At 43.5% G+C, this 26,517-nt stretch overlaps 2 protein-coding genes across 3 annotated transcripts in view; one reads left to right on the top strand and one right to left on the bottom strand.

The window, feature by feature from the left end:
• LOC139216175 (CD9 antigen-like) lies at window positions 1-9,812 on the bottom strand. Of its 2 annotated transcripts, none has more exons than XM_070847236.1 (9): window positions 9,526-9,812; window positions 9,171-9,276; window positions 8,247-8,352; window positions 8,049-8,146; window positions 6,097-6,171; window positions 5,890-5,991; window positions 3,639-3,734; window positions 3,442-3,525; window positions 1-1,376 (listed from the first exon to the last, which is right to left on the bottom strand). In XM_070847236.1, the coding sequence occupies exons 2-9, from the start codon at window positions 9,234-9,236 to the stop codon at window positions 1,287-1,289; spliced, it is 717 nt and encodes a 238-aa protein (XP_070703337.1). In that variant the 5' UTR covers window positions 9,237-9,276; window positions 9,526-9,812; the 3' UTR covers window positions 1-1,286. The 2 variants fall into 2 exon arrangements, with proteins under 2 accessions (XP_070703337.1, XP_070703336.1); XM_070847235.1 differs by having other exon boundaries at window positions 1,261-2,299.
• Window positions 9,813-13,031: 3,219 nt separating this feature from the next.
• Window positions 13,032-26,517, top strand: part of LOC139216456 (RNA binding protein fox-1 homolog 2-like) — a 42,695-nt gene continuing 29,209 nt past the window's right edge. Inside the window, exons 1-2 of the mRNA XM_070847575.1 lie at window positions 13,032-14,110; window positions 23,634-23,684. Coding sequence (XP_070703676.1) covers window positions 13,856-14,110; window positions 23,634-23,684 — 306 coding nt within the window. The 5' untranslated portion in view covers window positions 13,032-13,855. The remainder of the gene's footprint in view (window positions 14,111-23,633; window positions 23,685-26,517) is intronic.

The raw sequence follows: 26,517 nt of genomic DNA, 5'->3' as shown, positions 1-26,517 counted from the left end.
TGAGGGGAAAAGCCTTCTATGGAAGATTTATTAAAAAAGCTGAGCTTACAAACAATACTGTGCAATGCAACAGTTAGTACAGAGAAAAGAAAAAAAGCAATTCAAGGCGTCCAGCTGTTTTCTCTATAAATGGGACACTTAACGTACTTTCTACTCACAGAAGCTTTTGGCAGGAATGAAACAGAAGAACTGTAAAACCGGCTACTGGAAAGGTGCTTCCCTCAGTATCACACCTGCCTTTACGTAATGATTCACAGCAGCGCTAAAGCATTTCACTTGATATGTTGATACAATCAGTTTAACAGCCTCAAACAGAACATAATGACTAAGGAAAGCCAGCACAGTAATTCTGTCACACTCAACAAGGTGCTCGACTTTTTCTGACCAGTCCCGTGCCCCCTTGACACCCATTGTGAACAGAAGAAATCAAATGGAATGTCTTTGCTAAAATTACGGCAACGGAAACATTATTCTAGTGTACCTCTGTAACATTACACATCGTATCATTTTAAAATGAACTAGCAGTAACAAGGAAGTCCAGTGCTTACAGCCCGACGTCCCTCACTCAGGACACGACCGTTAAAAATGTGATGAGCCATATCAAGGTTTGAGCTTATGAAAAAGCATATGAAATGTTTTTTAAAGATTTTTTCTTTTTTTTGATTTTTAAAGAAAATCCCTTTTACATCCATGAATTTTTAACTCCAACAGTGACTCTGAGTTTTAACGCTGCCACAAAACTGCTAAAAAGGTACAAAGCTACATGTGCTTGGTTGACTTAAACAAACAAAGTGTGTGTTCTCTTCCTAATGGGGGTTGTTATGAAATAAATGGGGGGGGTCTTGTCCTCAGGTTACTTATCATGTGCCCACAATGATCTAGAGGCCTGTCGAGCTGGGAAGCTCATGCTGTCTAGCTGTGACAGTTTCTAGCTAGATGAATAATGGCTAATTAAAAGCAACATCCATTTCTCCAAGAGTCACTGCAGGGTTTTATCTTTTTTTTTTTAAATAGCACAATAAAACATTTATGGTTTTCAACAGCTCTGAACACTGCAGGTATTTGTTTCAGGTTTCTTCTACTGACACTGGACCAAGTTATTAGCATGATGTAACATTTTAAGAAATTAAATGCAATTTTTAGCACAATGCTGGTTCAGTTCAGTTCTAAGTAGTTCACACACAGAAAATCTGTAAACATTTGTTTGTTGAGCCTGAATTCCAGCGGTGGTCTTCTTTGATGAAGCATTGGGGGGGGGGGTTTGCGTTGAAAAGTGAATCTTCCTCTTAATACACTGTGGAATAAAAAGCACTGATCTCCTGCTGGGCTCTCTTGGTCTGTTTCAGGAGGATAGTGGCGCAGACCAGGGCAATAATCTGTCATGCAAACACACAGAGGGAGGGAAGTAGGGAAGTAAAGAGCAGGATGGGACAAAGGGCTGTGTGGTGAACAACCTGCTTCACTGTTTATCACCTCCAGGATAAGACAGAATGAGTAAAGACAGAGTAGTGGTTTATTTTACAAGCCCCTCCTACCAACCTGCATGCAGCCACATAAAGAGAAGCTCGTGTAAAACGTTAGGGTTAATGTGAAATGTTCAATGAGGAATACGTTGACACTCAAAGGAAAAATCCAGCCCTGATATGAATTTTTGAACTGTAACCGCTTCATTTACTGGTGGCACTGCTAATGGGGTAGAAGTTGGTGGAGGAGAGTTAAATAGTGACGGATGATTGTTGAAAATATGTGCAAAATGATTAGCTTAATCAGAAGCCATTGCTGTCAAACAGCTGACACGTCTTTAAATCACCACCACCAGCATGTGGCTGATAATCTGTGGAAACAAACAAAACACGCAGAGACACAAAAGTTCCAATAGATGAAGTAATGTTTTAACAATAACTTGGCTTTTTAAGGGTGGATTTTTCCTTTTTAAAGAAAGCTGAGGACACCCTGCAGTGACCATGCTGAGAAGAGAATGGATAAAAACATGCATTTGTTTTCTCTATGCCAGACGATTGTGGAATAAAATAAAGACTACGTGAGAGTGAAAACTGACGAGAGTGTGCTAAGCCTGAGCCACAGGGATGTTAGCCACAGGGATGTTAGCCACAGTGAGAGGTGTGAAGACAACTGGGTCCTGGTCAGGGTGGGGGTAGGAGGGAGAGACAAATCCATGCTGGGATGGTTGAGGGTTAGTCACGACAGACGTAGAGTGAGTCAGGACAATGTAGTGGGGAGCTGAGGCGGACAGACAAATCTTTTTACTGAGGGTTGTACTGCAAATCAGAGCTACGATCTTTGGGAACCAATGAGTGAGGAAGATGAGAGAAAAGCAAGGCAGAAGGAGAAGAATAGATTATGAGAGACAGAGGGGTGCAGATGATTAGAACATGGTCACTGTTTGTATGAACAAGAGCAAAAGGCACAATTATGCTCATCTACAGACAAGCAACCAAATGGAGCCATTGGTATGAAATGTTTCAGTATAGTCTCATCTTCTCCAGATGTTTCTTAGAGGATATCACATTTGGCACTTTTCCACTAGTACCTACTCGACTCGACTCGACTCAACTTGGTCTTTTTGTGTTTCCACTAGCGATAGTACCTGGTACCAGGTACTATTTTAGTACCTACTCGGCCGGGGTTCCAAGCGAGCTGAGTCAAGGTGAAAATGTGACATCAACATACTGCAGGCCACCAATTGGCCAGGGAGTGACGCCACAGGACAAGTCATGAGAGCGACTCGTTCACAAGAATCAAACCCGCCGTTTTTAAAACCCTGGAAACAGCGACCGGGCGTTTTTATTATTTCTGTGAGCGAGGTAAACGGATACACGCAAACCAAATGCTCTGTGTCCTTAGTTGTGTTTGTTTGTGCTGTATCCAAATGACGCTACCGGAGTTTCGGGCCGTCTTGCTATGACGACCCAGCCCACTTTGAGGTGGTACGCTACTGTAATGGAAAACCAAGTCGAGTCGAGTCAAGTAGAGCTGAAACTGTGTAATGGAAAAGCGCCATATGTCTCTGCCTTTGACCCTGCGGGCTACTGTACCTGCTTTGACTATGAGCCAATCAAGGCAAAACGAAGCTAATTATCTGTATCTGTCTTCAGATTAGCTGTCTAGCTTGGTTGCTTTACACAATTCAGTTGCATCTATAGTCCATCTCTGCTCTTATTTGCGTTTTGTTGCACTTCATGATCCGTATTAAGTGAATGGGCAGATTCTACCTTTTTTCACATTTGATTCTAAACACAGAAAAACTATTAAAATGTGTGTTGATTGTGTCTTTGGTTCACATTTTTTTTTTATGAAAATGCAAATTAATTTGTTTTTGGTAAATAAAATGTGTGTAATGTAATGTTTTCATTCACCAGCCTACATTAACTGAAACATTACTTTCATTCTCTGTGTCTAAGTGTAGAAATGTTTGCCTACCAAGAGAGCTCCAGTTCCAACAAAGATGCCCATCACCAGTGGTGCTTTACTGTCAAAGACGGTAATGATGGTCGCAGGACAATTCTGTAGGAAGACCAAGACAGACTGTGTTAGCTACAGCATAGAGGGTTCTCACAGAGTCTACAGAATACAGCAATTCACTTTCCATTGTTGTGAATTCATTGGCGACAACTTACAGGCATGACGATGTGCTCCATGAACCCATCTGGTTTGGGACAAGTATTTTTAGCAAACTCGATCACCGGGACCCCCGTAATTCCACAGCAGTGGAGCTACAGCAGAGGGAGATGATCACAGTGATGAGCAGCAAAACCTCACATTTCACATCATTAGTAATGTTGGTTGAGTCACAACAATGTCGAGATTGTTGCTCCAGCAAACAGGAGCTAACTGGCTAAACTTGGTAGCAGCTGTTGAGCTGTCTTCAGAGTCAGGTGGTACATGATTGGCTGAAAGGTGAGAGGGGGGTGACAGTACCACTGTCATAAAAAGTGAAATGAAATATCAAATAAAAACTGACTTCTGAACATAACATTAATAGAATTTTAATGAAATCCTCTTTAATTCCATAAATTGTTGGTTCACTTACATATTTTACACCATTTATTCATATGGTTATTTATTTCAAAATGTCTTTTTACTTACAGTTGAGGCCAAAATTATTAGCCCCCCAGGAATTATGGAACATTTTCCTAGAATTCTGCCCAATGTTTGCATCATTGATAAAACTTGATATAATCACACATTCACCAGTGCTATTTAGTAGCTTTTGGTACATTTTGGAATGTAAACTAAATTTTTAGGCTTGCTTTATATCAAATATAGTGAAAAATGGCATGGTCAAAAACATTAGCCCCCATGTGAATTTTTGCTTTCAAAACACACCTAATCAACCAATCAGCTTTCAAACCACACCTGTGCAGTCAGTTGGTTTCCTAACAACACCTGAGCATTCAATCAGCATTGAGCTTTACTTAAGGGACTCCAAACAGGGCACTTGAACACATTATTGAGAGGGACTACTCTTACTCACCTTGCCAAAGACAAAGGAAATCAGTCTTGAGCTCAGAAAGAAGATAGTGGAGGCTCATAATGAGGGGGAAGGCTATACTGCCATTTCCAGGCGTTTTACAGTGTCTAGAACAGCTGTACGTTGCATCATTGCTAAGTACAAGAAGACAAATTCTGTAAGAAACAAACCCGGGCGTGGTCGAAAGCGCAAAATTTCAAGAACTCTGGAGAGGAAAATAGTCAGAGATGTCAGCAAGAAGTCCTGGACATCTGCCAAGATGATTGTTGCTGACCTTGCCTCTTCTGGAATTGATGTTTCAAGGAGCACAGTTGTGAGGGCTCTTCGTTGTGGTGGGCTTCAGGGCCATCATCCCAGAAGAACCCCTTTACTCAAAGAGCGGCACATCAGAGCCAGACTGAGGTTTGCCCGTGAACATTTGAAAGTTAAAGATGAGTTTTGGAAGCCTGTCCTTTGGTCTGATGAGACTAAACTGGAACTGTTTGGACACATGGATGTTGCTTATGTTTGATGAAGAAAGGGAGAGGCCTTCAACCCTAAGAACACCGCTCCCACAGTTAAACATGGTGGTGGGAGCATCATGCAGTGGGAATGTTTTGCAGCCTCAGGCACAGGGAGCCTTGTTTCGGGTGCATGGCATCATGAAAAAAGAAAATTATGTTGACATTTTGAGGGATAATATGAAGAAATCTGCTCTTAGTCTAGGCTTAGGTCGTCGCTGGGTCTTCCAACAAGACAATGACCCAAAGATTGGTCCAACAGTTCTTAAAGGACACCAAAACCAAGGTCCTGGAGTGGCCCGCACAGAGCCCACATCTGAATCCTATAGAGAATCTGTGGCGGGTGCTCAAAGTGAATGTCCATGCTCGCAAACCATGCAATTTGGACCAGCTGGAACAATTTGCATTGGAAGAATGGGCCAAAATCCCTCAAGAGACATGTGTCAACCTTGTAAAGAACTACTCTAAAAGGTTGTTGTCAGTTGTGGCTCGGAAAGGGTACACTATTGACTATTAATGGCCAGGGGGCTAATAATTTTGGCCGTGCCATTTTTGCCTTTTCTTGTTTCTACTCATTGCATCATTAAAATATCCTAATCAAACTTAATGAACATTTTATCTTTGTGTTTTGGAAACAAATAAACTATAAACGATTGTTGTTAATGACAATTTCCATGGAGAAATCAAGGGTTTTGTCTGATTTCACAAGGGGGGCTAATAATTTTGGCCTCAACTGTATATACTGAACACTTTACAGGTCCATATCAATAGAAACAGACTTTTTTTAGTACACAAGTTACAAATGCATTGTGTTGAAAAAAGCTTTCAAACAAACAAGACTTAAGTTAAACAGTTTTTTTATGAAGTTGGAAGGAAGGGAACAGAGTTTGTGCTTACCATATTGTGGATGAATGTGAGCGTGGCACCAATGACTGGGTCTTTGTTGGTCAAATACAGAGCATACATGCTACTGTAGAACTCCCCGATGTTCAGTGCAACCTTGGGATAAAAATAAAAACATATCAATATCAATAATTGTAAAAACAAGGTATTAATTGATTTATTCATTCTATTTGCCATCCTCCTTTTCCATCTCCATCTCACCTCATCACTCTTGGAATAAGCGAGCACCCCGACAACGACTTCAGCTGTTGCCAGAATGGCCAGAAGGGTCGAGAACTGAAAGGACAGAAGAGGTCAATACAGCTAGTTAGAACACCTTAACAAAACAGGTAAGCAAACTGAAAAAACAAAATGTACGACGCTTGATCCACCGTGTTCGCCCACTACTGTGTGTGTGTGTGTGTGTGTGTGTGCATGAAAGCAAATTTATTTATTTTTTGAGCACCTCACACACACATAAAATACAATCCAAAGCATTTTAAGAGTTTTCATAAAGCCAATAAAAAGGTTGGTGGCCATCTTAAAAAATGTTGAGGTAATATGTAATCTATTAATATCCCCGACCACTGAGGCATATCACCTGCATAGCTTGACTAGATTCGATAACTAATGATTTAGAGATTTTCTGACCTGTTCAGGCTGATTTGAAACATTTTTAGAGGTAATCACAGATATTTTAACAAATATGTGCTCTGTGTGCAGCATTTATTTTTAAAAATCCCTGCTGTTTGATAGCAGTTTATACCCACTGTGTTGGTGGAAATAACCAGCCTTTGTGTGTTTAAGAGCACAAATCTGAAGTCACCTTCAGAAAGGATGACGAATGAAAAGAGTGCCAAATAAAGACAAAGGTCAAATGAGCAGAATCCAGAAGATTCACGGAGCTCGCCAGAGGCAGAGCTACGAGTAACGAGAGGATCTCTACATTCCTCACTCCTCCCTCGCATCGGCTAGTTTCTCCCCGGTGTGTTGTGGGGTTTTTCTCAACATGAAAGTGAAACAGTTTGGATACTTTGTGGTTACAGGTCTGTGGAAAGTATGTCTGTAGGTTTCAGGAAGAAACGTTACAGTGTAGTGATGAAGAAGAATGAACAAGTCAGTGAGATCTTTTTGAGCAAGGAGTGAAAACATGGAGCAGTACAAAGACAACAGATACGAACAGTTACAACTTGTCCATATTACTTTAACCCTTTGTTGTAAAAAATACTAAAGACTACAGGAATAACACAGTAGTGGCCGATGCTGGAAGCCTCTGACAGAAACTTGTGTTCTACCAGTGATCCACCAGAAAAGTCTTTAACACTTGGCCTTGAATGAAAAATGGGATTGTGTCACTGAAAGAAAGCAGCTCACCAGTCGTCTCAAAGAGCCGCACCTCAATTATTTATGGTTTGCTTTCTAATCTCTTAGAAAAAGACCCGTGCAACCTGTTCACTCAATTAACTCGTGTTCCTTGGTTCTTCATTGTACATGGCATACGCCCATTGGTTTATATGCTTTGCTGTGCTCTCTGTTGTGTGTCTGGTTGCATGTTTCAGTCTTTTGAGGAGCTCTGAAACATCACGGCTGCATAATTTACCCACAACACCTCGTGGCAGGAGTACCCCGATCATTTAGTTAAGTAAAAGAAGCAGTACCACAGTGTAGAAATACTGTTACAAGTACAACTGCATTCAAAAGAAATGATATTACAGTCTAACTTGATCCGTATTAATATTCATCTTTTTGTTGGTTTATTATGTATTAATGATCTGAATCTGAAATATAGCTAGTAACCCCCTGACACTGCATGCATGGCTTATCACTCATTCACAGAAACAGTAGACAGTCAACAGTCAAATTAAAGTTGGGCCTTGTTGCTTTTACAGTACTTCAGAACTGAGGCAGAGCGTAGGTGCACTGTATTTCCTGATTATACAAAATATGTCCTGATATAATAGCTGATTTGTTATTAAACTGCACATCAGCTGTCACCCTTCATCTCAAGGAGTCAACTGATCTGTTCTACGCATCATTCCTTTACAAGATGTTTTAGATAAATGCAAATTCACTTCACCGGTAGTTACAGTATGTCCTTTGTGTAAGGCATGCTATTGGAATTACACAACAGGAAATAAATCTTGGCTGCAAGAAGTTACGAAAGTCAGTCTTACCACTTGCAGAGCACCTCTTTTCTCGTTGCATGCGCCGTAGTCTCCGAACGCAACCACAATGAGCATCACTGACCCCAGAGCTATCAGCACAGTCACAGCTGGGGAAGAAAATGACAAGAGGCACACAGGTCTGTTATTGAATATGTATCAGAGAATATGTCTTTGAGAGACGATAGAAATTTGCACGTATGCACTGACCCGTAACAAAAGCGCTGGAGTTGAGGGCCTCTATTTGGAAGATGGGTCTGGTGCTGTTGCTGAACCTCAGCCACAAGCCAAGACCCAAAAAGGCAAACCCCACCAGCTGCCAAAACACAGACATGAAACAAAACCACAGTGTGGAAGGTGCAGAAAACCCAACACGGTTTCACTTCCTCAAATATTCCTCCTTAGTGTTCTGTGCGTCACTGAGACAGATGTGATCATTTTTGGTTACTTCTGAGCAACAGGTGGACATGCAGCTTAACAGACGTGCCTCACAAAATGTTTTCTGAGTGCACAACTGTGGGACAGCTAGGCAAACAAAAAGAAAAGCTTTTAGGGCCGACACCTTTCGAACAACAAAAATACACTGAATCACAAAGCAACAGTTGGCAGGAAATCAGTTTCTATTTTACATCTATGCTTTTTGACTTGCAGTACTCGCTATATCTCTCTCTATATTTCTATTTCTATATATTCCTGTGTCTTATACTTATTGTGTTTATTGTTGCACCACATACCAATGCAAAGTCCTTGTATGTGAAAACCTAATTGGCAATTAACTTGATTCTGATTCTGAAAAGCACAAAGAAAACTAAAGAAATAGGATATAAATGAATAAGTCATCTCTCCCTCATCTTGAATGTCATTAACCAATGACAGGTGTTTGTTTTTCCGGGATATTAAATGCATCAGGTGAAACCTGAGCTGGCATTCAGCAGAAACGAAACCTCGGCTGACAGTGACGCTCCCAATGGGACTCAACTGCACTGGAACAACTTTTAATTCCACTTGGGGAAAAACCCACCACGAAAAAAAAGCTTTTTTCCTACAAATAAATAAATAAATATGGTCAAATTAAAATTGCGGTTTTTCTTCTTTCTCCCAGAAGAACGCAGCATCGTAACCAGACCTACTTACCGCAAAGATGAGGTTGAAAATGAAGAGGACATATTTGCAGAACAGGCCACATCCGTCCAGTGCCATGACGACCAGCAGGTTGCTATGCTACGTCCACTTGTGAAGTCTGTAAGGTTTATAAACGAATTACGTCATCAGCCCTGCAGGCCTGTTCCCCAGCAGAGTGTACAGATATTTAAAACACACACGTACTTTCACCTCTTACGGTTGTTTTAGGGTGTTTCCCACGTGAAGTGCGTATTAAACAGTTAGTAAACCGTCCCAACGCCTTAACGGCGCCCTTTCTTTTAACGACATCGTTGAGAAATGTAGCAGCGGTGTTACACACGACATTAGCGAGGAAATAAATTAATACCTGTGTCCGCTGACGGCTTTGCGGTTCTTCTCCTCGGACTACTGTTAGGGAGGAAACACCAACAAGATACAGACACGCTCACACACACGGACACAATCCACGTTAGGATGCTATTGCGCGTTGTATTTACAGCCCCAAATCGGTGTCACGCCCCGCCTCTTTGGCTCGCTCAGTCATTTCATTGGCTGAGAGGCGTGACTGACGCGAGGAAGCACCAATGAGCAGAGGAGGCGGCGGACACAGGCCTGGTAGAATGAAACTTAAAGAAACGAGAGTGAAAGGGATGAAAGATGCCAGCTGTGACTGTGAATATTACCGCATTTGACCTCATCTGATACAATAGTAATTCACTGACAAATGTAGGGCAACATAGTACATTCTAGCCGAATACCTTATTTATCAGCTAACTTTCCATAAATACATCACATTATGGATAATTGTGAAACTACTTAAGACAAAGAAAAGAAACAAGAAACAAGAAATGACTCATGTCTTCTCCCCCTCCACCCCCCTACCCTCTATCTACACACACACACACATACACACACACACACACACACACACACACACACACACACACACACACACACCAGTTAAGTGTAGCTACCAAAGGGCGGTGGCTGATCAACCAACTGACTGATCAACCGACTGAGCAAGCTTAAGAACTGAAGTGTGCACAAAAGTACATGGAGAAACTACAAGGAGTAAAATAAATGGACTGGTAATTGTGTCTCATTCATTTTCAGTCTTAAAAGAAAAACAATTACTGATCGAAAACTGCTATTCATGTATGCCATCCTGTAGGTGTGAGTAGTTAAAGGTGTCAGCGGACATGACACAGGGTCACACTCACAAGTCTGGTAATGTGGTATTAAGAATGTGTTGGTGGTTTCTCAGAAAGCTCTGTGCTCACAAATAGACATAGACCCCACATGGCAGCTGTGACACCAACTAATTAGATTGGCTTGTAAACTGTAAAACTGTGAATATCTATGTAACCCAGATGTATGGAGTATGGGTGCATTTGTGGAGGTAATTTTTTTTCTCAGCTTTTCTATCTTATTTTTGTTCTTTTCTGTCTCCTGAACGGTGATGTAGACAAAACAGAAATAAGTAAGGTGCTGTTGTGGAGAAACATTGCAGTGAAAGGCATAAATGGAATTGGTATCAGTAGAAAGTAGAAATAACAGCAGTTTCACAGAATACCAATGATCTCGATAACACATTTAAAAGGAAGAAATGCTTGCGAAGTCCCAAAAAAATGGGCGTCTTAATAAGGAGGACCGCCGTAAGTTAGAAAAAGCTAAGTATAATCATGATGAGGAGGCTTTAATGTGGTTATGATCGCAAAAGATACACAATGCAAAGGGAAACATAAATCAGAGAAAACTGTGGCAGTGCCAAGGAAGGCAGAGATAGAAATAGGATGAGTAGACATTTTTGAATCCACAAATAAAAAGATATATAAAGATATCATTCCTATATAAGAGGTTATTTTGAAATTGAATGATTAAATTATGAACAATTACAATGAAAATTTCCAAAAGAAATTGGGGGCAATGAGTATAAATTCAAAGAGACTCATAGAGTAAAGAAAATGGAAGAGAAAGACTCTAAATGATTTAAAATCATAAGAGCGTCATCAAAATATATCAGAAGGTCACTTACTAGTTAAAAAATTCAAATGTTTTGTCTATGGACTGATTATTTTAGCTCTGAACTAAAGCTATCTTCTATGTCTGGGTGTGTTAAACCGTTCTTGAGTGACAAATGAACCTTTTCTTGCCCACAGAGTACTGATGTGCAAGAATACACACTGGCAGTGGAAAAAGAAGCACGTGTCCAAATAGAAATGAAAACTACTCAATGTGTAAGACTGCTATGGGAACTGTAAAAGGGATACACAGTGCCACTGACACACAGATGTTTCTGGGGGCGCTGTGGTTTATTTTTCACCACCAATGTCTCTTTATACCCCGTGAGGTCTGTTGCTGGATTAAGAGAGTAATGGCTTGTGCGGCCTCTCATAGCCTCCGTCAGTGAAGCAGGCGGCTGTGTGGAGTGATGTGACCTCACTGTCGTCCATCACTGCAGGTTCAGTGGGTGGCGGGGGGGGGGACAGGTGGTAGGAGGGAGACGGAGGTTGATAGAGTGAGTGACTCAGAGGGAGAGAGAAAAAAACACACACAAACGCATACACACAATACACTGCAGTGCTCACACGCAATCACACACATTTACACACCGGCAGTCTGTCTAAAGTGACAGCAATCATCTTTTCTGAGGCAGGCAGGTGAAGTGAGGAATCAGCACAGATTTTATCACATAGGTGTGTGTGTGTGTGTGTGTGTGTGTGTGTGAGGGGGAGAGAGAGAGAGAGAGAGAGAGCATCAAGACACAGCATTTCTCTTTTTAAATTACCCCCCCTCCCCTCACCTCCATCTCACTTTCTGCAGCTTTTCCTCTATAAACCTTTTTAAATAACAGCAGCCATATTTGACTAGTGTTGCTTTTGTACGATTTATATGACAACAGTTTTTCAAGTGAGCAGTGATTTTTCTCTTTTTCTTTCAAGTTGCACTAGCCCTCCCCTTCAGGCGCTTTGTTAGTTAAGACCCACTAGGGGGCGCAAAAACATTAAAAAACATGATTGTACTGCACATCATTGCCTCAAAACAACCCAACCCAGAGACTGCAGGTGCCACTTTGCTGCTCTTTTGATTTTTAAAACATTTTCTTTAGGTTTTAAGGGCTTTTATTTAGTTGACCTGAGTATGCTCCAAAAGAGACACGTAGAAATTAGAAATATACATGAATTTATAAACTGGTGATGTTTCAAAGTGAGCCAGCAATTTATTTTCACTATAGTTCCATCAATACGTAACCCAGTAAGATAATGTATGACTATTTTGCTCACTGTTTTTAATACACTTTCTGTAATCAAACATCTAAATGCAAAGAGGGGAGTCCAGTCAAGTTTGAGAACCACTGGTTTAGAGATGTCTCATGGAATTACATTATGTTATTTCCAAATCTGGGAATTCTTTGTAAACACACACTAAATGTATATTGTGTTATTATACTGTGTTGCAGGCATTGCATGTAAAAAAATTAAATAAAAATACATGAATAACTCCTCTCCTCTACAACTACATACCATAGGAAATATCCCCTGGAGTCCTGCAGTAAACTGTAAACTTTATTTTACACACTTTATATTTGCCTATATATTATAATAATAACAACAACAATGATGATTATTATTATTATTGTTGTTGTTATTATTATTATTATTATTGTTGTTGTTGTTGTTGTTGTTGTTATTATTATTTCCATTGTGTGTCATTGTTCTTAGGTCATTTCTTAGCAAATCTTTCGGCAGTAAAAAGCATCAAAACAGCAGCATCTACATTTTAATTCATCTAAACACTGACATTAGTGAGGGCGGGGGCTGTGTGATAGTGGTGGTGGTTGTGAGGGAGTGGGGGAGCAGGAGGGGGGGGGGCTGTTAGGGAAAAGAAGGAGACAGAGGAAAAGGCAGATTTCAGACCTCAGACCAGCTCAGCTCACTGTCCTCTCAGACTGAGCCCGGTGGCCGTGGACAAATCTGACCGCGGATCAGTCTCACTCGGGCTCCCTTCGCACTACGAGTTACACCAACTGGGACTCAGACCAGGGGAAATCGTGTTCGTCGGCAGCCAAGTCCGCACACCAAGACACATCCAGAGCAGACCACGGCGAGGGAGCGGACAGTGCGATAAGAAGGGACTGAAATCAGGGGAAAGGCTGCTGGGAACAACACACGGCTTTAAGGCAAAAACACATTTAGCGGCGAGAGGACAGAGGCGACTGGCTGGCTCCGGTTAAGGAGAAGTATAACGCCAAGCTAATTTCCAACATTTTCTATCATTGGCAGCGAGAGTGTGCTCTCCGAGCCACATTTATAAAGGGAGCTAGCGGAATGTAATGCTAGCGAGCTAGCTAATGTTAGCTAGCTAATTAGCTTGTCAGGCATCCAAGAGTCGGACGTGTGATCTTTATTGAAATAGGTCACTGTTCGGCGTCGTTTTACTTTTTGGAGAAAGAAACTGTGCTCAATGTGCTTTGTCCAGAAACCTGGCATGGCCGTAATGTTCTGCCTCGAATAGCTAACGCCAAGTTAGACAATAAACAGTGCAAGCTGCCTTTTATTGATGAAAATCAGCTCAAAATTAGCCATCTACGCTTTTGGTGAAACGCCGAATCCATTGTGAATATCGAGCTGTGGGCGAATCAAAGGAGAAGGCAAAAGGTAAAAACAGACTTTTGACTGGTGACTGTCTGCCGTCCAATGTTAATGTCGACCGACGTTGCATCTATAATGCTACCCGTTAGTCGGGGAATAATGGACCGGGAAAGAGACATTGATACAGCAGCCGGACCCCATGCAAACGCGGCCGGGGGTCCAGCAGCTGTCCGGGGGATGAAGCGAGGAGACCCGGAGCCCGACGCTCAGGCAGCCGCTGCCCTGACTGACTTAGCCGGGGCGGAGTGCAAAAGACCGAGGATAGACGGTACCGGGAGCGTTGTTGGTGACATTGGACAGGTAAGAATGCAATGCAAACACATACAGTAGTGGTCACACCATGTTGTTTTGTTTCCGCCTCAGCTTCATGTGTGCAGCATTGGAACAAAGTATCTACCCCCCCTGTTCTTCTTCTTCTTCTTCTTCTCCTTCTTCTTCTTCTTCTTCAGTAAGAGCTTTTGTTCCTGAGCATCAGCTAGGAATGATGATAATGTTTTGATAGGCCCCCCCTTTTCTCTCATCAACAACATGATCATGCATCATTGCAGCAAATACAAAACCTGTTAATTAAAACCAAGTGTGTGTGTGTGTGTGTGTGGTGGTGGTGGTGGGGGGGGGGGGGGGGTTGTGAATTGCACAAAAGTGTGACTCAAACGTGGAGTGCTGAAATACTGTATCTGTGGTCTGGGAGCTGCTCAGTGAGGGAACATGACCACGCCAGACAAAGGTAATATGATCCAGGCTCCATTGCTATGACAGACAGCAGCACAGCAATGATCAGACTCATTCATCATGCCCGGCTTATGGAAAGTAAACCAGTGCTCTCTCTCACATTTCACGACACACTGTATTTTTTTAATTTTTCTTATCCACATGGATGAAATCAGTCAGACCCTGCAATGATAATTTGCAGTGAGTCATCACACCAAATCCTGATACACGCCGCATGTGCCATTAATCGCTCTGTGCCCCCCCCCCTGATTGTCGCTAGGTGTTAAAAGAGAGAGGCAGACAGGGATTGGGGGAGGGGTCACCACAGTGAAAGACAAAGAACAGAGCCTTTTGGTGTCGGCTGAAGGAGCGAGGGGGCTCAAGGGGGCCCTCCTTAACGTGGGTCTTCCCTGCTTTCATGACTCGACTGCTGAGGCAGCAAAGCATCAGCAGCCGTTCCTGCCTCTGAAGGACTAATCTGTGTATATTACAGCAAACCAGGGGCCTGCCAATGCACGGGGCACCTCTCTAGCTTGCTCTCCTTGGATTTATTACTATGTATTTCTCTCTCTCTTTCTCTCTCATCAACACATGTGCTACACGTCGTTCTGACACATACACGCATATGCTTTGAAGTGCCCGTAATCCAACAGCACAAGGGAAAATTTTAGCTGACGTCTGGTGTTTTAATCCAGGGAGAAAAAAGCACTAACAGTAGTCGAAGGGCAGGCGGACGTGGTTTGAGGTCATCTGCAGGTAATTGAATCTAGGAGACCTGGTAAAATGCTTTAATTGGCTGTGCGGCTGACCTGCTGCAGTGACAAATAGGCTCTGTGTAATGGTCGGCGAGCTTCAGTGAGGATGGATGCTGACGATCGTGAAAGGTTACAGCCCGCCGGCAAAGATGATGTGACAATGACCAGTGTGGCATGGGGAGGGTTCTGACTGCCCAACAGTTGTATTGATCGCTGGGCACTAGGGTGGGGGGAGAGGAGGAGGGTGGGTTGATGGATGGATGGAAGGCAAGGTGGAAAACAATCTGGGTGCACACAGGGCAAAGAGGGTTGGGGGGGGGGCAAGGTGATGGAGGACAAAGTGAAATTAAGAGTGGGGTTTGAATGGACAGAATATATGGGTGTAATACAGGAAGGAAAGGCGACTCAAGACAGGTGCACCTTATGTGGATAGATATAGGGAGACGTAAAGGATGGACAGAAGGGAAATCAGAGCCATTAGTTTGCATCCATCACTATGAACGGCAAAAATGTCATGATGAGTTGGGGGGCGGGGGGGGGGGGGGCATAAGCAGGAGCACAGGCTCTGAATGGGGACGAATAGTTGAATAACCCTTTATGCAGTGGGTAAATAAAAACAAAAGTGACACCGAGGGCTAATGCCGCCAAGTCAGTCAGGCTAGTTGAATAGTGGTCGCTGCGTGCGTGCTCAGGGTGGGAGGGATGAGTTCAGTGGATGCTCCTATAACTAAATGCACCCACCAATTACCATAGTGTTCCCTTTGAGAGCTAGAGGTGGATTGCTGACCTTCCAGGATGACTGTAAATCACTGTAATAATAAATGAGAGTGCAGCTTCTTCTCCCTTTTGTTGCTCCTCCCCCGCTCCGCTTACAAACTGCAGAACCCCTCTTACCCCCCTTTGCTTCCCCCCGTTCCCCTCTAGCTGTCCTCTGATTTCTCCCCCTCCTGCCTTCCCCCAAGCATATTTCCAGATTGCTAATTGACTCCTGGTTCAGTCCTCCCCCCTCCCACTCTTTCTCTCTTGCCGTCCCATCTCCCTCCTGCCATCTTTGATTATCTCACCCCTCCCCAGCTCGTCTCCCATTGCTCAAACCTATGTGACACCCATCACTTTTTTCCCCTCTCATGTTTGCTTTTCTCCTCATCCCCTTCACGTGTCGGCCCTCTCCTCTCTCCTTTTATTTTTCTCCCAGTCTCCGTTGGTAGTATTGGCGCTTCCCTGTGGGAGTACAGTTTCTAACTCTGTCTCCCTCTGTATGTCTCTCTCTCTGTTTGGGAGAGCCTATTTGTCCTATCGTTGGCTGTAAAGAGGCTTTGTGTCGCGCTAACGAGATCAAAGCTCATTTAGTAGAGGGCATTAACCAGACTGATCGCTTTAACGGGCCAGAGCAAAGGGAGGGGGCCAGGCAAGGGCTGGGTTGATATGAATGGCCAGATCACTCAGATAGGTAATTGCCAATGGCGAAGAGTCTTGGTTGCAGAATGTTCACCACTAGCAGCACTCATTACGTTGAATGTTGCTTGTTTCTGGAGAACAAGTGTACTAGTGTGATGTCTTTAGTTTACCCAGGAGCCCAATGAGAAAGAAGTCTGTCATATTGGTTGCTAATAAAAACCGTCAGCTTCATCCAATTGCTGTAGAAAACAGATATTAAAGGATTCTCTGGAGATCTGTTTGGATTTGCCCTTGTTGCTGGAGGTGAATTGCACGCAAAATGTAAAATAAGTTTTGCTGTGAAGTTTCCAAAATGTCATTCTCTGGAATTTAAGCTTGCACAGCATTTTTATAGTTTATTAATCACTGAAATAATTGAAGTAAATGAAATACTGGCTGGATACCCATCTAAGTATGAAAATATGCTTTTCTCAATTTGACATGCTTGGAAATCACTTAACTTTTATTTGACTGGTCAGACAAAGACTTCACTTTGGTGTGTTTGATATGCATTTGTCATCATTTTGACATTGTTTGGACTAAGCCATTGCAAAGTTACAAAATAATTGAAAATGAAAATAATTATTTTCTGGTGTCCCAAATCACTGACAGTAAGAAAGCTAGATAAAATGCTATCATTGCCTGTACTGATAGTTGCCGATGGGCCCGGTGGCTGCATAGGTACAATAGTAACCTGCATGTTCCCAGAGAGCCTGTGTGTAACTGTAGCTTAAAAGTCTAAGTGTCCTTCAGAAGTCAGCGACCTGAATTATTCACAGAGAAGAAGAAATGTCCACAGAGGAGGACCAGGACTACAGATAGTCACAGCAGTGGGTCAGGCTGTGTGTTTCGCCTGTGCTGAGTGTGTGTCAATACTTGTCACAGAGGGTCGCACACACGGTCGTAGCTAGTCTCACTGTTACGCCCTTCACTGCTGTTTAATGATTGCTGTTAAACTTTGAGCCGCGGCACAGCGGAGGAGTGACCCTTCACTTTTGAACCCACAACGATAAGCTAAAAATTCCCTAGACAAAATTGCTCAACTCACATTTCTCTCTCTCCCTCCCTCCCTGTATGTACGTGTTCTGTTCCATTCGCCGTGCTGTATTGGCACAAGTCCAACAGCCGCATTGCCAAAGCATAAAGGAATAATACAAGTGGAGATAAAGGAGGAAAGGCACCATTCATAAGAATAAGATAATAAAATAGAGCTCTCTCTCTCTCTCATGTTGTCTCTCCCCTCTCTTGCAAAGCACATCGGTTTCAGCTCCCTAACATGACACTCGCATGTTAAGTCTCCCTTTATGGTCATCATGCCACCACTCCCCCCCCCACCCCCCCCACCCCCCCCCCACCCCACCCCCCCATCCTACATGCCTCCTCCTCCCCTAGGCTGCTCCCAAACTGTCATATGTCCTCTCATCTCCAGCCACACACGCAGTGAAATGTCAATTCAGTGTTTCCCTTACATGGGGTCATCTGTGATGCCCTGCCACAGCATTATACAGTATTGTCACAGCTGTCCCAGTGTCATGGAAAAGGAAAACTCAGTTGTGAAATATACCTGGATTCATTAAGTTGTGTGTGTGTGTGTGTGTGATGCTTTGTCCTCTCGTCTAATACCAAAGTACTTCATTAAGATGACGAGTTGATCAGCTGAGTACTGATGTGACACATTATTAAAAAAGTATCCTACTAATAATCTCTCATGTGTTCTAGTTTCATATGTTAGGCACTATAATGCATGCCCGCGGTGCCGTACAGGCTTTGCTACAACAAACTGAAATAATTAGATCTGACAGGAAACAATGAAGCAGCCTGTACAACATATTGTCGCAAGTTTAAGGACAGACGGCGTCTCAGTTTTTAAATGAAATAAAACTTTAAAATACAATAGAATGATAAAATGGAATGAATAAAACGCGACGCCAGACGTTCAGTCAATGATGAATTACTGGCATTTGAGTCTAACATTACAGATATTTTTACTCACAGCAAAAGATGTTTATTCTACAAAGGGCGTGTGATTAAAAGTATCTGTCGGGGCATCTGAAACAAATTAATCAGCCAGTGCTGAGCGTGAGTAATAAGGAGCTTTACTGCGGTGAACTCTCTGTGTTAATTTCAGTCATAATGTTTAATTTTTTGCTTAAACTGACCTTTAAATCCACTCATTCACACTGAATATCTAATGGTGTTTTCTTTGGGCCAGGATTGGAATAAGAACAGCAGAGGATTATGAACATATGGGGGGGGATGGAACAAAAATTGTGAACAGATTGTGTACACCTGAACTCCAACGCATCTGTTGTTATTAGCAGGCCGCACTCGTCGGAGAGGAGGCAGCCATCAATAAATCCAGCCAGCAAAAACTAAAAAAGAGGGGAATGGTAGCTGTAGCTGTCCCAGTCTGTGGGTACATTTTGCTGTGAAAAAGGTGCCGTCGTAAGGAATAAGCCTTCAGTCTTATGGGAAACACTGCATTTCATCTTGGTTCTCTACTCTTCTTCTCGGTTGTCTGTCTTTTTGTCCACGCACATCGACTGTCTCCGCTGCATTCTTCATTTTCAACCTCATCATCGGCACGTTGACAAATCGCATCCATCACTTTCTGTCCTGTGCTGGTCGGCCTGTTTTGTTAATTCCATCTCCTCCAGTTCCTTCATTTTATAGTGACTCCGCTTGATCTTATCTGATTGTGCGCCACTCATCTCCGGCTTTTCCCACTTGGTTGTGATCTGTTGACTTCATTGAGTTTTGAGGTTGCTGATGATACTGGACCAAAGATTGCGAAGAATCTCCTGCAGACAGCACCCAATGAATGAGCACCCATATCCCAGATCTTGCCATGCTTGTGAGGCTGTGTTTAAGTAATTTGACTGTGTTGATTCTGGCCTGTAGATCTCCATCACACCTTCTGTTTAAATTTAAGGCAGAGTATGTAGAGATTTTTCTTTTGGGCAAAAACAGTTCCAGGACTTTGGCCTTTGGGTTGTTGGTGGCAGCAAGTGGCATTTTCTTTTATACATTTGGTGATATGATTTAGACCATAATAAAGCCAAACATCGGCAAAGTCCACCTCCTCAGGCTGTTGCCTGCAGCAGCCCCCTTAATTACCCTGCTCCCCTCCTCCCTCTATCCCCCCTCCCCTCTCACCATCTGTTGACCTCATGTCATTTTGCCTTCCTTCACCACTGCTGCTCCTTTTTCTTCCCCTGCTCCTACCCATTTGCTCCAGCAACTCCCCAACTTCTTTCCCTCTCCTAAAATAGCAAGTCGGAGAGAGAGAAAATAAACAAGAGAGACGCCCTTAAGTTTTGCCCTCCGTGGAGTTAGACAGGGGGACAGAGAGAGAGAGTGTTTATGTGTGTGTGACTGGTTTTCTGTGCTTTTGCTGATCCCTGCCAGTGCAGTCTGAAGCCCTCACAGTCAGCCAGCCGGCGCCTTCAAAGGCTCCAAACTGTATGGAATTAACTTAATGGAAGCTTGCAAAAGTATGGTACGAAAGCCCAGCTCTCAACCTGGGCAGGGCCTGGTGCAGCATGCAGAGCTCATTTTTCATTTATTTAAAAAAAAAAAAAAAAAGTATGGCTGGCATAAAAGAGGGTGCTTTTGTGTACTTTTAAAGACACGCAGGCATGTAATATAAGTAATGCCATATGGCAAAAGGAGTGTGTGTGTGTGTGTGTGTGTGTGTGTAAACAAAAGTCTCTCTGAAAACTAGGTATCAAGTTCAGACCCCCAGTCCCTTCCCCCACCCCTTAAGAAAATATAAATCACATGGCATTCTTCACTTATGACTCATTGTCTCCGTTTCGCAAATGTTTTACTGCTTTATATTTCTCTCCCCTTTCTTGGCTTTGGCCGCCTTATTCCCCACATTCCTCCTCCTCCCGTGTGTGTGTGTGTGTGTGTGTGTGTGTGTGTCTCTGTCTGCCCTTATTTTCATCTCACTCTGTTCTTTCTTTTCTCCTTTCTTTTTCCTCTTTCTGTCCTTCCCCCGTCCCTCCACCCTGCTCCCTCCCTCTTCTCCTGCCGACAGATTGATTCCAGATGTTGCTAAACTCTACCCTCTCTCCCTCCTCCTGTTCTTCGTTGTAAACTCCTCCTCCTCCTCCTCTTTCTTTCTTTTTTCCACTCTGTCCACTGTAGAGCCAACGGTGACACTGTAATTTGACGGTTGGGTATAATTTTGGTTTAGGTTTTACTGGGATCCATGTTTTCCTCCCAGTTTTTGGAACTAGTGGAGGGCTTCCATCCTTACTTGACTGCAAATATGACAAAAACACAGATTCTCAACATTTTAATCGCCTGTAAATGAATACAAGTTGTAGTAATACAGCTGAATTATCACAATACTTCTGCTGCTTTGGGGGCCGACCACCGCTCGATGAATGTAGCCTGACCACTGATCACATATAATGCTAGGCTCCAGTTTTTGGTGCACTGACACCAGAATGTCAGTTCAGTCCTATTTGAAATGCAGGACAGTGTTGGTAACTCCCAACATGCATCTCTTTTCATTTAAAATAGGAAGACTTTTCTCATTCCCGTTGACATTGCCCAAGGCTTTGTAGACTTGTAGAGATTCTGTTCTGAACCTTATACTGCATTTCTATCTGTGTCATGGTGAGCACCAGCAGCTTTATACACAGTCAGTATTTGGCTGAATATAAGCCTGTCCATTCCCCTGTAAATGCGGTGCACCAAGGAGAGTGTTCCCCCTGGGGACGAGGCATGAGGGGGAAATTGGTTCCAGATGAAACAGGAAGTGGAGAGTGGAGACAAAGAAAGGGTTGTTTCAGACAGGGGAAAGGCAAGACGGGCCCCGAGTCTGGACACAAACACACACACACACTCACTCACTCACAGAGTCAGAGTTTACTGCCCAGGCATCAAAAGACATTTTTTCTTTCTCATTCGTATCTATTCGTTACACAATGGGACATTTTTTTAACCTCATACTCTCGTTCCCCCTTGCCCTCATTCCATCCCACTCTGTCTAGACACTTCGCCCCTGTTTTCATTCATCCATACATCACATCTGTTTTTGGTCTTAGCCAACATATCTCCAGAGCTTAAAGTCGCAAAGAATTGTACAGCATGAGCTAACTCTTCAGGATCAACTTTGATAGCTCTTTGTATGTTCACACCATAAAGATGGATGATTCAAACCACGATGGACGATACAAAAATTGCACCAAAATATCCCGCAGGCGCACAGCCGCTGCCATATTTGCGCTGGCGACGTCACTCGGAGCGAGGATCTGAGCAGTAGTGATCAAAGTCCTGTCCATACACCTGCCGTATTCAATCGTGGGTTTGGATAGCTGTCAATCATGATACCACACCTCTTTTTCTGGCATCAACTAATTAACATCAACAACTAATTAAAACTGTTCATAAAAAAATATCATTTAAATCAGCATGATAAGAACTACTTAAACGACAGAAATCATCCTTGGGAAAAATTTATTTGACGTATGTCTGAATTTTTTTGTTTAGCCCATGACCCATCTGCTAACATGATGGAGGGGGCGGGGTTTTCACTGCAGCCAGCCACCAGGGGGCGATCGGGTGTTTTGACTTCACTTTTGGGGAGCTATCATACAGTCCACCCTTTCCTACAGTCCATGGTTTAGATGAACTGTGTGTAAATCTGTGGTCACCATGACCCACTGTCTTTCTTGCCAATTAAGGGCCACTTGCCCTCGATTGGCTGGATGAATGCTGTCAGGAAGTCATTTCCAGCAGGAGGCAGCTCGAGGTCGGATCTGGGCGGTTAACTCTGTTGACACTTTTCTGAAGCTAAATCTGCCCTTCTCATCGCCGTGGCATCACAGGGCCCACATTCAAGCTGTTTGCAGAATTGACGAGTGCATTTGGGCCGAGGCACAGCACATTGGTTTGAAGCGTTTTGTCTGCTCCTCAGTCCTGCAGATTAAATGTAATGAAAACATCAGCAGTTCTAAAGACTACCCCCCCATCCCCCAGCACGTACATATCTTTCTTTCTTTTACCCCCTCAGAACGTCTCTCATCCTCTCTCTATCCTTCTCCCCTCCCCCCTTCCCTCCTCGCCTAGTGAGACTCATGCCTCGGCATGAGTCTCACTAGGCGGTCATGTTTTCTCTGCGAGGCATGCCAGCAGGCTAGACTGTGCCGGTGTCATCTCTCTCACTGCTGTCAAAATATCATCGTTTGGTTAACTTTTCTCATTGTTCCAGGCCTCCTCCTGCCATCCCACTTTCTTTCTTTCTTTCTTTTTGCCCCCTCCTCCTCCTCCCCCTCTTCACCTAGCTCTGCAGCAAACAATGGCTGCTCTTGCCGGGGCAAAATGACACTGAGCGGAAAATAATAGTCAGAGAGAAAAGAGAGGAAGAGCGACAGAAATAATCTAATTAAAAGTAATTACAGAGCAATTAACCACAACACTGGTTTCTGGGGCAGGGTCGATGAGGGATGGGGGCCCTGCTAGTGGGTTTTGATTGGTTAGTATGGCTGGATATGAAAGCTCTGCAGTAACGGTTCATCAGTCATGGCATCCACACAAACTCTTAACTGTTAACTCAGTCCTCAGTCTTTTTCCTTTAGGAAAGTGTCTTCTGTCCTTGTTTGAACTGTGTTCTCTCACTGAGTTGCTGAGAATCCCTTTTTTCTTCAAGTTTTTAAAAATCATTTGAATAGAAATGAGGTGTTCTCTATATGACATACAAGATGGAGCAAAAAATGCTAGTTATAGCAACCCCTTGCTTTTTTTCCCCCTAGTGAGCTTCAAAACAAGCTAAGCAGAGATTTTTGCTTGAGGGTACGTTTCACCCAAAGTGTAAAAGTTTTAGACCGTCTTGCTGCATCCACTCATTTTTTTTCCTGAAGCCCAGCCACTTACACTGCTGTCTTCCCTCCTGTTGTCTCTTGCAGAACAATGAGCCTTTAAACCCCGGTTTCCATGGATACCCACCTCACAGTCAGGTAAGACATTAGTGACTTCTCGCAAACCTCTGGAACAATACAGAAGAAAATAATGTAACACAGAATCCTTGACTCACCTGAGATATGTTAGTTTTCAGCCATCCCTGAAGAACCGTAAATCATATGCTGCTCACTCAGTTTCTATCTCACGGCATGTAAAAGAAGACATCCACTGTTGTGTAAGAAAATCAAACAAGAATAAAGCAGAGTGGCTCTTGATGGTCGAGTTCCTCTAAATTTAGAGCACAAGTGTGACATTTTTAGCATATAGTATAAACTACATCATTTTAGAAATCAGCTCTATATTCTTTCTGGCCAGGGGAAGCCGGTGCTGCCATCACTTTATTCCTATAGCAAGATAAGCTCTGTTGTAATACGACAGCATTATCGAGACAATTATGAAGTTCTGCAGGGGCGCTTTCATTTTTCTCCTGCCGCAGCCTGTGGTGGCGTATAAATGATGGCTATTAGAAGAGTTGATGAAAGGGGAAATGGTAGTGATTGAGCTTCTCTTTCAAAGACTTGACCCTCAAAAATTGGAGAGAATTTATGCCATCGCCTTCTTTAAACTAAGCTCCGCACACTCTGCATGCAGGACTGTTTCACAATATCGTTTCAATCCTCTCACACTTTCTCTCTTTTTATGCCTCTCTCGGTCTCTTTCTCATTCTAAGTGTCTCTCCATGCATACTGCTCTCGGTAATGAGTGCCTTGTGTGTGCAGCGCAGCGGTAGGGTAGCTGACTATTTTCTTATCTACCTCCAAGCAGCAGAGCACATTGAGCGGCTCAAACCAGCTCAGTGCTCGTGTGTGTGTGTGTGTGTGTGTGTGTGTGTGTGTGTGTGTGTGTGTGTGTGTGTGTGTGTGTGTGTGTGTGTGTGTGTGTGTGTGTGTGTGTGTGTGTGTGTCTGTGTGTGTGTGTGTGTGTGTGTGTGTGTGTGCGCACAAACCCCATCTGAGAGAAAGGCCTCTGTATCTTAGAGCTCACGTGTGCGCAACTTGGTCTCTTCTTGTGTGCGCGTGCATGTCTATCTTTTTGGGATGTGCAGCTCTCTGGCAGTGCCACAGGAGGGGAGTGTTGGTCTGCGAGCCTGTTCGCCCCCAGCCTCCCTCCCCACATCACAACACGGGAGATTCTCACAGGCCTCACCCAACCCCCCCACCCCCACCCCTTATGTATTCTTTTTTTTCCTCCTGTACTCTGCTTGACTCTCAATCCTGCTCTTGGTATCTCCTTTCTTGGGAACACAGCTCTCTGAGAGCGTGAGAGACTGAAAGAAGCCGACACAGTAAGAATTTGGCTTTCTGGTTTAAAGTTCATTAACGTTCATGCCGATTTCAATTTGCCTTCCCATGTGTCCAGTATTCCGTTATTTCTATGTAGGTGTTAACCTGGCAACAACAACAAGAAAAATATGAGAGAGTTCACTGGCAAAAAAAAAAACGAATGATAGGATGAGACAGAGAAGTGGAGCACAGGTGAAACAGAAATGGAAGCAAGTTATTTAAGATGGCTTGCCTTCAGGGCAGAAAATCATTCTATAGTCAGCTGCACAGTTGGAGCAGACTTATATTCCAGCCCTGGCCCTCGCCTGCCTCAGCTCATCTGCTTGTGAGACAAACACCTGGGCAGAGAACATGTGTGATCTGCAGTACGTCTGAACTCCCATTGTCATCTGTTAAATTCAGAGCCAACGCACACTGCTGCGATTGTTTTATGAATGATTTAAAGTCGTCCCTGCTAATATATTCTGCTCTTGAGCACACATATTAGGAGTCTCCACCACCATGGCTGCTGGTTATCATGCAAATGCAGTTATCCAAGCCGGGCTTAGGCAGATTGGCTTATTCACCGCAGTACATTTGTCTTGGTTATGCTCCTGTCTGGTGTTATGTATGCATGTTTGAACTGCTTGTAGGTCTGCTTGTGTCAATACGAGTGTGTTAAACAGTGACAGGCTCCCGTGGGTCCTTGCTGCTGCACACTGTAAGGGGTAAACGTCCGTGTGTATGGAACTGTGTGGTGTGTGTGACCATTTTGACCTGTGGGGCAGCCAGACACGTCAGTCTACTGCTGTTTAGGTCACAGAAATGATCAGGGTGAACAAAACACACACAAACGCACACAAAAACACAAAACGCCATAGAGGCCTAAGATTTTTTTTTTAAACATTTCAGTGGTATTGTATTCGAATCTAATTGCAGGTCACAACCCTCCCATGAGTAATTGCAAATCTCTGAAGATGTTCTGGATTATTCCTATAGAAAAGTTAAGCCTGAGCTATTGATTATCTGTAGATTCTGCATTTGAAAGAGCAGGCCTTTGTTTGAATGAGCTGATGACTGAGGGATGAATATAGCCCTTTGTTTATTATAGACCATGTGTGTCTGTGTGCCAGCCAAGGTGCTGCAGCACGAATATGATTGCAGCACATCTTTGTGTACATAATGTGCATGTGTTTGTTTGTGACCGTGCGCGCGTGTGTGTTTGCCACTGTGTTCAGTGTGTGCGCTTAATCCTCAGATCATCCCCTATTCATCCTCTCATCCTCCTCACTTACAGCCCTAATCCTGTCATCCCTAGCTCTTTTTTTCAGCCAGCCCTTTATCCATTTATCTCTCTATCCCGTTATCGCTCACTCGCACCCACTGCCCCTCTGTCCCGCCCCCCCCGTTCCAGCCAAGCTCCCCTCTTTTGCCCCTTCCCACCCCCACCAGCTCCAGTCACTAATTTTGCCCACCCCCCCATCCCTCCGGACTCAGTTCTAGCCAGACTCAGCAGATGTCTGAAAGCTTGGCATCAGGGCTTTTTTTTTCCGCAGAGTTCAGTCCC

This window comes from Pempheris klunzingeri, chromosome 17 (assembly GCF_042242105.1).
Source record: "Pempheris klunzingeri isolate RE-2024b chromosome 17, fPemKlu1.hap1, whole genome shotgun sequence".
Lineage (NCBI taxonomy): Eukaryota > Metazoa > Chordata > Actinopteri > Acropomatiformes > Pempheridae > Pempheris > Pempheris klunzingeri.
The sequence above is the reverse complement of the archived record's forward strand: the minus strand, read 5'-3'. Positions and strand labels throughout refer to the sequence as shown.